The sequence below is a fragment of the Meriones unguiculatus genome, chromosome 3 (genome assembly GCF_030254825.1).
Source record: "Meriones unguiculatus strain TT.TT164.6M chromosome 3, Bangor_MerUng_6.1, whole genome shotgun sequence".
Lineage (NCBI taxonomy): Eukaryota > Metazoa > Chordata > Mammalia > Rodentia > Muridae > Meriones > Meriones unguiculatus.
In genome coordinates this window covers 132,871,215-132,883,426 of record NC_083351.1, presented here as the reverse complement: position 1 = coordinate 132,883,426, position 12,212 = coordinate 132,871,215, and the positions used below count along the sequence as shown (strand labels likewise).

General features: G+C 44.8%; 1 protein-coding gene across 1 annotated transcript; it reads right to left on the bottom strand.

Annotated features, from left to right (window-relative positions):
- Positions 1 to 8,232: 8,232 nt before the first annotated feature.
- On the bottom strand, positions 8,233 to 11,006 carry C3H9orf153 (chromosome 3 C9orf153 homolog). The gene is made up of 3 exons (XM_021647777.2): positions 10,980 to 11,006; positions 9,123 to 9,606; positions 8,233 to 8,471 (listed from the first exon to the last, which is right to left on the bottom strand). Exons 1-3 carry the CDS (start codon positions 11,004 to 11,006, stop codon positions 8,233 to 8,235), a joined length of 750 nt encoding a protein of 249 aa, XP_021503452.2.
- Between the last annotated feature and the right edge of the window lie 1,206 nt (positions 11,007 to 12,212).

Here is a 12,212-nt window from a genome sequence, read left to right as displayed (position 1 = left end):
GTCCCCTTGCCCACCACACTGCAGATGGTGACCTCAGAGGTAGCCGTGACGTAGGATCGTGTCTCTCTGCACAGGTCTCACTGTGTGGCCCAGGCTGGCTTGGAGCTCGCTCTGTGGACCAGGCTGGCCTCGAACTCACCGGAGACCCTCCGGCCTCTGGGTCTGAATTCTTAACTCTGGCAGCATTCAGCAATCATTGGTTATTGCGGTGCACGGTCCTGAGTTCTGACTCTGAACTCTGGTGTCGTTCGCACGGTTTAAGCCTCCCTTTCTTAACACGTGGCCAGAGCTGAGAACACTTGAAGAAGGATCTCTTGCAAGCCTTCCCGCTTTCCCTCTCAGGGCAAGGACTCTGAGCGTGTCCTAAATCTGAAAAATAAGCAGTGAGCAGTGCCTGGCGACCTAAGAGATAACTTGTGATTGTTGGAATGAGGCTGATGCGTTTGAATGTTTGCTTCCTGGTTGACAAACTGTTTAGGAAGGCTTAGGAGGTGTGGGCTTGTTCGGGTGGTGGGCCTCAAGGCTTGAACAGCCCGTGCCAGGTCCAGGCATCCCAGCTCTGCCTCCTCCTCTCAGCCACTGCTCCAGTGCCATGTCTGCCTGCCTGCTGCCGTGCTCCCACCACGATGGCCATGGACTCTCCCCCTGAAACTGCCAGTTGCGCCCCAATTAAATGCTTTCTTTATAAGTTGCCTTGGTCACCTCACAGCAATACAACAGTGACTAAGACAACCTTTTCTAGACAGGCTCCTCAGAGAATAGGGAAGTTGTTAAGGACATTCCTACCCAGTGGTTTATAATTAGAAAAAACGGCGCCAGTTGTGTGGGTGGAGGAAGGTTCTGAAGCCCGCAAGGTTATTCATTCAGATCAGCCTGCCAGGGTGCCCTCCCAGGAGTTTTTCCCAGGGCGCTCTGCCTTCTGAGGGGTTCTTGGCCACCAAAACTATAGCGATCATTGTCACTGCTGTTGGTTGCATGCCAGAACCAAACTTTAAGACCCTGTTATTGAAGACTGCACAGTGTGCTTCCAGGGCACGGAGAAATCTAACGGCCGGAATGGGAAGTTCCCCGGCTGGCTTTTGTAGCGCTAGCACGCACTAGACAGGCTGCCGCAGGAAACTGGTACCTCAGGCTAGGCTGGGAACCCTGCCGTGCCATGCTGTCAGCGTGCCAGGCAAAATGAGCCAGCAGGTACAGTATTGGCACAGACTGTTCTGGATGCATCCAGCAACTTTCCCACTGGCTGTAAGTTTACGAGAAGAATGGTTCCTTTTCAAAGGTGTCTTGGGGCAGCTTAGGCCCAGCTACAAATGAACAGAAAATGGATTCCTGCTAATGCCTTGAAGTCTAGCCAACCTGCCCCCGACTCTGCTAAGCTATCTGCCAACATACCCACACACAAGAAGCTTACAGTAGAGAAGCAGCAGCAGCCAGGCTCGCCTCAATGGTCATGCCTCTAAAAGGGCTTTCAAACAGGATGAACACAGAAATGAATCCGTGTGTTCTTCTGAGCAAAAGACACAGAGTGTGAAGCCAGGCTGACTGTAAGGCTGTGCCTTGATTATTCACAAAGGTGGCTCCCTCATTGTTGTTAGGTTTATAAGGTGGTCTCTGCCGTCCGCGCACCTGCCCTTCAGCTTTGCAAATCTGCAAAACAAACTGCTTTGGCCTTCAATACTCTGAGTCTCCATGCTCTTAGTAGGAAGTGAGAATCAGTGTTTCTCACACTGTGGCTGGTGATGGCATAACCCAGGTGGGAACACTCCCGCTCTCGTACGTATGGTACATCTGTCAGAGGCCTTGTGCCTACACCTGCTCACGAAGCACATAGCCGCCATCAGCCCCGCCCCTTTTCGGTGATCAGTCCTGTAGATAGTTACATTTGGTCGAGATGCTGCTGTGACTGTTGCTGTACTGCAATGGTCCAATCACTGGGAAGAAATCACTAGTCACCTCTGTTGGCCCTTCCCAGGCTCAAGGGACCTTGTGCAAGAGTGGGTGGGAAGACTGCAGGAGCTGGAGGAAGGGGGTGGATGCGGGATGCCATCCTCAGAGCAGAATGCCTGCTTCATCTTCCAGGCAGCTGTGACCTCTCCACAGCGCTGCTGTGCTTCAGGCCCAGGAGAGGCAGCTCCAGGCTCTCCCAGCATTCCTCAGTCCCTATCTGCTGCTGGGCGTGTCTGGCAAGCCCCACCCTCTACCCTGAACTTCCCAGAGCAGGGGCTGCCCCTCCTCCTCACCATGTAATCTGGACATTTTGGTGCTCTCACTTTTCCTCTCTCTCTCTCTTACCCTCTTGCATGGTGACCAAGAGTTGCGGCCAATGAACCTACATTTACAGACTTTAACTTGCCGCGCATGGAAGCAGTCCAGCGCCCTCATTCCCGCCTCCCTAGCTCTTTTTTTTTTTTTTTTTTTTTTAATTATAAAAGGGAGTTCAACTGGCCTGCCCTTAGGGTCCCGACAAGGTCCTATGTCTCCACCTAAGTCCTATGATATCACCCAGGCCAGGTGCTTCAGATATAACCAGTCTGCCACTCCCACCTCTCTCTCTCTGCTTTTGTTTCTCTGTTGGGGTGCCCCTTCCCCCAACTCTGTCCCTCTGTCTCTCTGCCCTCAGGGCTCACTCAGGCCCTAGCTCTCTTCTGCTTCCCTTCCCCTCCCCCCATAAACTCTTTCCTATCAGATCTATCAGACTGTATATGTGTGGCATCATTTTTTAAATATACCCTAACAAGTGTAAACTGACGTCACCTCATAGAGGGTACCCTGAGGTGCCAGCCACGTCTTCCTGCATCCCTCTTTCCTTGGCGTGTAATTCTAAGCAAGCTGAATGCTGCCTCAGGAGGTGCTAGGACAAATAAACTGGGGAAAGCCAGCCGAGGGGGGGGACTCCATCTTGCGCAGCTGTGGGAGTGTTGTCATCCATGCTGTGGTGAGACTTCCAGTCGTGACCTATTTTAGGGTCACCTGTGTACCTTGCTGACCTGTTTCTCCAGGTCAGACTTTCAGAGAAGACTGACTTGCCCTCCCCTACCAGCCATCATGCTCTTCAGCAGGGGTGAGGACTCACGCGCCCCTCCTCCATCCGAGCTGGAATGTTGGTTGGCTTGCTCTTGTGCAGGCAGCCATACCTGACCATACCATGACCCCACCATGTCCAGACAACACTGTGTGTGTACCCTCAACCCTCCCCGACTTTTGGCCCTTAAAATCTTTGTGCACGTGCGTGAGAGTCTTGGAGGAAGAGGTGTGAGACAGATTTATGGCTGAGCACGCCACTGACACTTATTCTCTGTGCTTAGACTGGTTATGGGTCTGTCTCTTCGTTACATATCATCTTCTGCACAGAGATTAGTCTAGAGTCTTCCCTGATGAGGCTAAATCAGTGAGTCTTAAACCTGCAGTGCAGCAGGTGTGTGTGTGTGTGTGTGTGTGTAGCTTCGTCTTTACTGAGAACCACTCCTTTTCTAGTTGTTTTTCTCTTTGACAAAACTTACATGCTTGCATGCAGATATGTTTCTATTTTGTGTCTGTGAGTGTTGTACTGAGCTCCCTTCTCACGCCCCCTCTCCTTTGACTTCCCTAATCAATTGCTAGGTCTCAGCATCCATTGTGCAGCTGACATTTTGTCTTCACAGCTCTTTTTCTCTGTTTGCTAATGCCTAATGCCACCTGATTGTAATAGGATCTTGTCTGCTCTCTGGGATTCCGGCCTTGGTCTCTCCGTCAAAGCAATGTCTTCTCCAAGTTGAGGGATGGATGTTTTGTCCAATTTCTCTTTACTTGTTTAATCCATTATCATAAACTTAACATCTTAAAACAACATAATTTCTGTTTTGTTTTGTTTTGTTTTTTTGAGACAGTCTCACTGTAGAGTTCTGGCTGGCTTGGAACTCACTATGTAGACCAGTCTGGCCTTGACTAAAGTCCTGGGGTTAAAGGTGTGTACCTTGAGACCAAACCCCAAACAACACAAATTTATTTACAGTTCTGTAGGCTGGAAATGTCACTGGGCTAAACTAAAATCCCATTGTCTGCAGGGCTGCCTTTCTTTCTGGGCTTTCAGGAGGGTCTGTGTCCCAGCCATCCCAGAATGGAAAGGCTGCAAACGTTTTCTACTGAGTCCGCAGTGTAGTGCCTGCTAACCCTGCTTCCACAGCTAGGCCTCTTCTGAGGGTGGTGTCACCATCAGGACTCCTGCACTTAGGTTGCTCTCACCCGAATATTCCAGAATTACTCCCTGCCACCAACTCTGAATCCTCAACCTAGTACCAGCAAAGTTCCTTCTGTCACACTAAGAGGCGGTAGCGGGTTCTGGGACATGAACGGTCTTGAGAGAACGTTTTCTGCCTTCCACACACCTATAACTTCAAATGGTCTGTCGCTGTGTTCCTGGAGCACGACCGTGCGGTGCTGGGACTCACAGGTATGGCTTTTGTCTTCGAATTGAAGCCTGGTTCTTCAATTTAGCCTCAGAGCCAGAGCGGGGAATATGCTAGAACCACACTTAACAACCAATGTAGAAACAAATGTGTGTTCTAATCAGGAATAGGACCTTCCAACAGACTTCAGTACTTGCTTAGACTCTAAATGAAGTTTCCAGTAGGAGCAATCTGATTTGTGTGCTCTTCCCCCCAGCCTTCTCTGGTCTATGTCAAGAAAAGTGGCCACCAATCCTCATTAAGACTCCACATTAGGGGCTGGAGAGACAGCTCAGAGGTGAAAAGCAATGGCTGCTCTTCGAAAGATCCTGAGTTCAATTCCCAGCCACCACAGGATGGCTATAACCATCTATACTGAGATCTGGCGCCCTCTTCTGGCATGCAGGTGTTCATGCAGGCAGAACATCCTAAAATTAAAAAAAAAAAAAAAAGACTCCACATGGAGGGCACTTTCCTTACAAGGAGACCAAGATGCCCATTAAAAGAGAAAGGAAGTGGCAGGAAAAAACAAACAAACAAACAAAGAAAAAGCAAATACCCTCCACTCTGTCATGAGAGGTTCCGAGACATGAAGAAGGCTCGAAGCAGGGTGAATTGTGCCTACTGAGGAAAAGCAGTAAAGACTACACTGACACTGAGTGGCACAGAGCTGTCCTGTGAAGGGAGACAGCAAGCAGTAGCCTAGGTTATGCTTAGACCTACAAACATGCCTGAAAGGCAAGTCAGAACAACAAGGAGAGTTTGAATGCAGACTGTAGGCGCTAGTTTTTGTTTTTGTTTCTGTTTTTTAACTATTTTATTCAGGTTTCCTTAATTCTCTACCTCCCTTCTCCACTCCTTAGCTACCTTATACCTTTCAACACCCCAACACTAGGTAGAAGAGAAAGAAGGTTAGAAGGGAAGGGACATAGACCTCTTTATACTTAGTTCCTGTTGATTAGGGTCTTCAGGTTCTTTCCGGCTGTCCAACAGAACCAGCAACAGCAAATGCAGCTGGTGGGGAGCAGCAGCTGTCTTCTTCCTCAGATCGCCCTTCCAAGTCTCTGGGTCTCTGGGTCTCTGGGTCTCTGGGTCTCTGGGTCTCTGGGTCTCTGGGTCTCTGGGTCTCTGGGTCTCTGGGTCTCTGCCCCTCTGCCCCCCACCCCCACTGGGCTCTTTAATTCGATTCCTCAGAATTAAACTATCCTCAGCTGGCAAAGACTACGCCCCTCACAAGACAATTAATCTGTGGTGGATGAACTAAAAGAAGTCCCATATCTCACACTTGAGATTAAAACAAAAATCTGTTTACATAGCATAACTGAGTTTTTAAAGAAAGCAAAACTTCTGCTCCAGAGGACACTTACAGTTTGGCTCTAAAGAACTATCTGAAAGGCTGGCGTATGGAAAGCTCCCTTTCTACAACACAGCAGTATGGGGAGTGATGGATCCCGAAGGGTCTGACTGGGTCAGTGAGCTAATGCATTATTGATAAGCTCTTGATTGGGTAATGTTATTGAGAGGTGATAGAAGGTTTAGGAGGCAGGTCACGGGGTGTGCTTTTAAAGGTTCTATCTGGTCCCTGGTCCACCCATCTTCTGTCTTCTGCAAGAGGTAGGCAACTTCTCTCTACTATACCCTCTCCCCTCTGCCACACCACTGCTGAATGAAGACTGTAAAACCCTGGGCCAATAAATCCTTTCTCCCTCTAAATGTCTGCTCTTAGGTTTTTGTCACAGCAACAAAAGTCCAACACCGGGACTGGAGAGATGGCTCAGCAGATAAAGCGCTCCCCGCTCTTCCAAAGGTGCTGAGTTGAATTCCCAGCAACCACATGGTGGCTCACAAACCATCTATAATGAGATCTGGTGCCCTCTTCTGGTGTGCAGGCACACATGCAGAGAGAGCACTCATACATAAATAAAATCTTTTAAAAAAAAAGAAGTCCAACACAGATACAAAGAATTTTTGTCACTTTTTCTTGGTGAATAATTTTATTATGATAATAAAAGAATGTGCCCATGTTTTTCTGAGATGCACAATAAATGCATATGTATAATATCTTTATACATGAGGAGCAAAATTGCATTAAAATACATCAGCAGACCCAACAAAATGTAGATGAAACACAGCTAAAAAATCTTTTTTCCTTTTTCTTTTCTTTTCTTTCTTTCTTTCTTCCTTCCTCCTTTCTTTGCTTTTCTTTTCTTTTCGTTTCTTTCTTTTTTTGAGATGGGGTTTCTCTGTGTAGCCTTGGCTGTTCTGGAACTTGCTCTGTAGACCAGGCTGGCCTGGAACTCACAGAGATCTGCCTGCTTCTGCCTCCTGAGTGCTGGGATTACAGTCATGTGCTACCACACTCTAATTTAAAAAGACAGTTTTACTACATAGCTCAGCTTATCCCCAAACTTTCTTTCTGTGATCTCAAGTACGGTGTGCGCAGGCATGCACTACCATTCTCAGCTTAAGCACATTTTAAAATTAAATTCTAGGTTACATGCATATATGGTTATAATATGTACAAAATCATGCATACATATAAAATTACTACTTTACCCATTCTGTCCTATTTCCTGCATGTCTTCTGGGTTCTTGTTGTTGTCCTCACTTTACTAGATTTTGTTTTGTTTTGTTCCTAATGGATTGAAGACAGTAAACACTGTAAGATTCTCATATATTTAAGTACATTTATTGAACCTCCAGCTTTTTTGAAAAGAGCTTGGCTGTTTGATGGCTGGTTTCTATCAGTCTTTGGAGTATGAGACTTTTGCCTTCCAGTGTTTAATGCTAATTAAATTCCACTGTCAACTTATTTATTTGAGTAAAACTCATCCTTCTTTGGAAGATTCTGTTACCTTTACTATTTTTAATGCTCTGCAGTTTTGCTACACTATTTACGTCTAATCTCTTGCTAGTAACATGACAAGAGTTTTTCACATAAGGTCTCATGTGTTTCTTCATTTCTGAACAATTGCATAACTTTATTATTTTCTCTTTTTTGCTTCTGGGCATTGAACCAAGCGCTTCATGCATATTGGACAAGTGTTCTACCACTAAGCCACCTCTCCATACTTTTCTTATGTCGTGTAACAAATGCTTAATGCTGAGTTAAAGGTCACTTCTTTTCTATTTTGTTATCTTCTGCCTTATCTATTTGCTATATCAGATCTTTTGTGGCTTCCTTTATTTGTCTATAGCTAGCTGCTCAGTACAGCTCTCTAAACCATTAGCCTGTCTCTTCAGATGTATCCAGGATTTTGGGGGGTGGAATAGGTGTTATTGTTGCTACTGTTTTAACTTAGTTTCACTTCCAAGATATCCAATTTGTTCCTTTTTCAGATCATCCTCTTGTTTTACGATGTTACTCTTTTCCTACCTTTGAGTAATTGACTTTATTGAAATTCTCACATTGATCTCTATATTCATTTTGATTCTTCTATTCACTTTGTTGTTCAACTCTTTTGATGGTGATGGAATTACTATGTACTTAATGTTGGGAGGTGTGGGATACTGGGGCTTCAACTTGGAGACTTGTGCAGGCAAGAAAACTTTGTAAAGATCCACTCTTGCTCGAGGGTTATTTTTGTATGTCCATCCAATATTCATTCATCCCCAGTTCAGATGAGCATTGTAAATGTGAACCAGGGAAAACATTAGCAGATAAGTTGGACATTTTCTTCTATATGAACATTTTAATTTAGGCTTTCCATGGATATTGTATAGAAAAAGGGATTGGGTGCTTTTCTGTCTCCTGTATAAATTCAGTGTTGTCAAGTGCAACAACCCATATTCAAAATATGTCCTTGTACTATACCTTCCACTTAAAATAACTAAAATTTTTTTCATAGTAGTCAACTGAAGGGTAAAACATCAAAGTCCTGCAAACTAGAGAAGGAATAAGCCCAGGCATGCCTTGGCTCCTTACAAATCTCATCTCACTGTTAAATGTTATATCCATGAAGGAATGTTTCTTGGTTGCACGTTCCCACTTTACAAGCCCCTTGAAATACCTCCATTCCAGGTCCATCAGGTCCAGGAACTGCTTTCCTAGAAAAGAAAAAAAATAATCATGTTTTGAAAGAATCACACATCAGCACTTTTCACAGACAGAACAAATCTCTAAGGAATTGGTCTCCTTTATTTTCTGTTCTTTCACTAGGGTTTCCTGTAGACTACCAGAGACCACACAGGTATAGACAATGGGTATTGTTCAGTTTCAGGGCTCTCAGTAGCAGCTACCAGAATAGAGGAGACACCAGGGCTCTCAGGGGTCCTGTTCACACAGTCACCTCTCAAAGATGTATGTGACTATTGGCCCTGGATTCTTTCATTTTATTCTTCTGTGATTCTTAGGGCTGAACTCAGGATGTTGAACATGTTAAACAAGTATTCTATCATGAGCAACTGTCTCCTCCCCAACTCTGTCTCTGTCCCTGGTCTTTGTCTCTTTGTCCATTTTTGCTTCAAACTCATGATCCTCCTTGCCTCTGCCGCTGGAGTAGGTGTGTACCAGTCACAGGATGGAAATTTAAAAACCCTTTCCTTTATTCATTGCCACCATAGGCAGCAACAGCATTAGCTATGAACTCTAAGACCATGAGAAACTTCCACAGGTAAATGCTTGACTTCTTCTTCTCTGGAAATCTACCTAGGTTCTCCGTAAGGTTTGCACCTCCCACGTGAGTCTCTCTAGATTACCTGGTTCTGCGGGGAAGAAGGTTTTCGATTTCTCTTCGTAGATTGCTCTGTCTTGGGGAACAGAAGTCAGGAGAAGTTGGCTCAACGTGGTGCTTGAAGCCATTTCTTTAATGGGTGTTTCAGAAGCTCTTGGATCTTCGGTCCTGAAACTGTAAGGAAAGGTATGCACAGGAGGAGGGATGCCAGCCTGGACCAATCTCCTATAGGACTTGGATAACTGTTCCCTTGGGGCCAGGGCATCTAGGAGCAAGCTTTGGTGAAGGACATCTGCCATGGACGCTGGCTTCTGCTCCTCCTCCTTAACTTCAGTCGGCATGGCAGGGAGGTGCTCATCTTTCTTCTTAGCTTTGTTGCTGTCAAGGGCATTCAGGGTCTTCTCAAGGGATCCCTGAGCTTCCTCGAATGAGATGCCACAGACATTTTGGAGATTAGATTTCTTGTTCTCATAATTAAAATTCTCAATGCATGCATACAAGTCTGGCAGCTGTGGGGTAGGGGGAGTGAAAGCATGAGATCAATGAAAACATGATAATCTATCCCAAAAGAAGCATTCATCTTTGCAAGGCGTTGTTAATTCTGTAAACCATATCAGTAGCAGAATGTGGCACAGAGAACAGGAGGCACGAAATGCCAGGTTCATTCCAAAAGACAGATTTAAGGCACAGCCTTTAAGCCCATTGCTAAAGAAATAAGCTAATTAGGTTTGGACTGGGTGGCCTTGAGGCCTTTCTAGTTCTACCAACTTGCATGGCTATGCAGAAAGATGGCCGAAGTAGGCTGTGGCCTCCTTTAGAAGAGAGTAAGAGATTATGAGAGATCATGTAGACAGACACCAGAGTTTCACCCTGGTATCCAAAGAACTCACAATGTTCCTGAACGCTAGGCAAAGGAGGCTGTAATCAGAGCGTTTTCCTAAGTAAATGATCACATCATTGAGTGTTTGAAAATAGTTATTGGCAGAACAAAACTATAAGTGATCCCTTACAACATATCTCCCCACTTAAAGTCCTCATAGAAGGAAGAAAACCTTACTTTTTAGAGTGCCTACAGATCAGGTCATCCCTGAAAGGAATCTATGGACCATTCAGTTGGGTAGCTAGATGGTCTACTATTTTACATTACAACCTAAGTTTATGTCATTTTTCTTGGGGTGCTGTCAGTGGTAAAAGGCTTGTCTATTGTGTACAAGGCCCTGGAGCTTATCCTCAAAGAGGATAAAAAAAGAGAAAAAAAAAAAAAGCACAAAGAAAAGCCAGTAACCCCCAACTGCTAAGTCTATGGCTCTTTCCCTCTTAGTCATTTGTTGTTTTTTGTTTTGTTTTGTTTTGTTTTGTTTTGTTTTTTAAGAAAAATAACAGAGTGAATCAAAACTAGCAGGTGTTTCTTCAGAGCAAGTTTCTATTAGGAAAAAAGCTTAATCTAGGTGCTACCCTGCCCTTGGACAGCTAGGTCTTGTGTTGGCAAAAAATGTCAAGGAAGCTGGAGAGGTGGCTCACTGGTTAAGAGCACTGGCTGCTCTTCTAGAAAATCCTGGTTTGATTCCCAGCACCCACATGGTGGCTCACCACCATCCATAACTCCAGTCCCAGGGGATTGACACCCTCTTCCGGCTTCTGTCGACACTGGGTGCGCGCGCGCACACACACACACACACACACACACACACACACACACGGTACACATAAGGCAAAGCACCCATGCACATAAAAATATGTTTTTAAATGAAGTCACTGAACTGAAACTCTGGTGCTTGAGGTAATACCCAGACACAGAATCTGTGTACATTTATGGTTTGATCTCACGTGGTTCTTTAATTTAAGTTGCCTGTGTGTGGTATCATGGCTGTTAAGTTCATACCGAATATCTGTGATGTTCTTGTGCCATGCTGTCATGAGTCAAACTTAGGAGGGACATTGTGCCAGGATCTGATCTCAAAGACCCTGAAAAGGCAACAAAGGAGAAGGTCAAAACCAAAGGTCAAGTGTCTGTTGCAGAATATTTGATGCCACCATGAACCCTGAGATTATTGTGGTGTGGCTCGGCTCTAACACACACCTTTAACCCAAGGGCTTTATGTTTATTGTAAACAAGTAGTTTGGTGTGGCTAAACCCTAGCACACAGCTTTAACAACCAAGAGCTTTTTGTAAGCAAGAGCAAGTAAAGCCAATGATAAGCCAAGAGGTGGACCAAGCAACCAGCTGACAGGGACTAAACAGAAGTGAACAGAATGGAGGGACATTGAGTTGAGGGTATTTAAGAAAGCATGGAGAGGGAGAAAAAGCTTTTTCCTTCTGGGAAGAAAGCTGAGTAGGAAGGTCACCCGAGTGTGTTCTCTGCCTTTCTGAGCTCGTAGGCTTTCACCCCAGAACCTAGTCCCTGGGTTTATTTTTGGTAAAATCTAATGTTTGGGATTCCTTTTCTTTGTAATAACAAAGGTCAGATAGAATGAAAAGGGAAGTTGGGCCATCCTGTCACTTTTAAACATCTTTTGAACTTGGTGGACGTGACACTTTAAAATTGTACTATGTTAATCTTTAGTTGTTTTTTTTTTTTAACTCATCTGTTAGTCAAGTTAATAATGTTTCAACCAACCATCTTTATCTTAGCACTCCAAATTCTTATACAAAATATATGCTAAGCTTTAATTTCTGCTCATAGGATACTGCATGAAAATACATTATTTTCTTGTCTCATGTTTTAATTAACTTTTACTTCACCTAAGGAAAAGAATCACCTACCTTCTTATTCAAGAAAAGTATTTGTTTAGGAGGAAAAAAAGCTAATAATAATAATAATAATAATAAAATGAACATTTTAAAGAAAAAAGGAACTGTGACCATTTCATAGGTAGAGTTAAAACAGTCCCAGGATTACCACAGTTCCCCTCATCAGTAAGTGTCAGCTAAGCACATGCCCACAGCTGACTCTGGCTGGCCTCCTGTTTAGCTTCCACCAATAACAAGTGACTCCATTTGAGTGACATGGTGTAAATGGTGATAACTGAGCAATAGAAGCTCTGGGCATTTCTCCACATTTTCAGAAGCCTGTGTCTTCATGCAGAGGTGTGGCTTTTGGAGTGTCCAGGCAGA

Coding starts and splice junctions, on each gene's coding strand:
- C3H9orf153 (XM_021647777.2), bottom strand. CDS start 11,006: ATGGCACAAGAACATCACAGATATTCG. Junction 9,607..10,979: donor AAGAACATCACAGATATTCG/GTATGAACTTAA, acceptor CCTACCCCACAG/CTGCCAGACTTGTATGCATG. Junction 8,472..9,122: donor CTTCTTCCCCGCAGAACCAG/GTAATCTAGAGA, acceptor TTTCTTTTCTAG/GAAAGCAGTTCCTGGACCTG.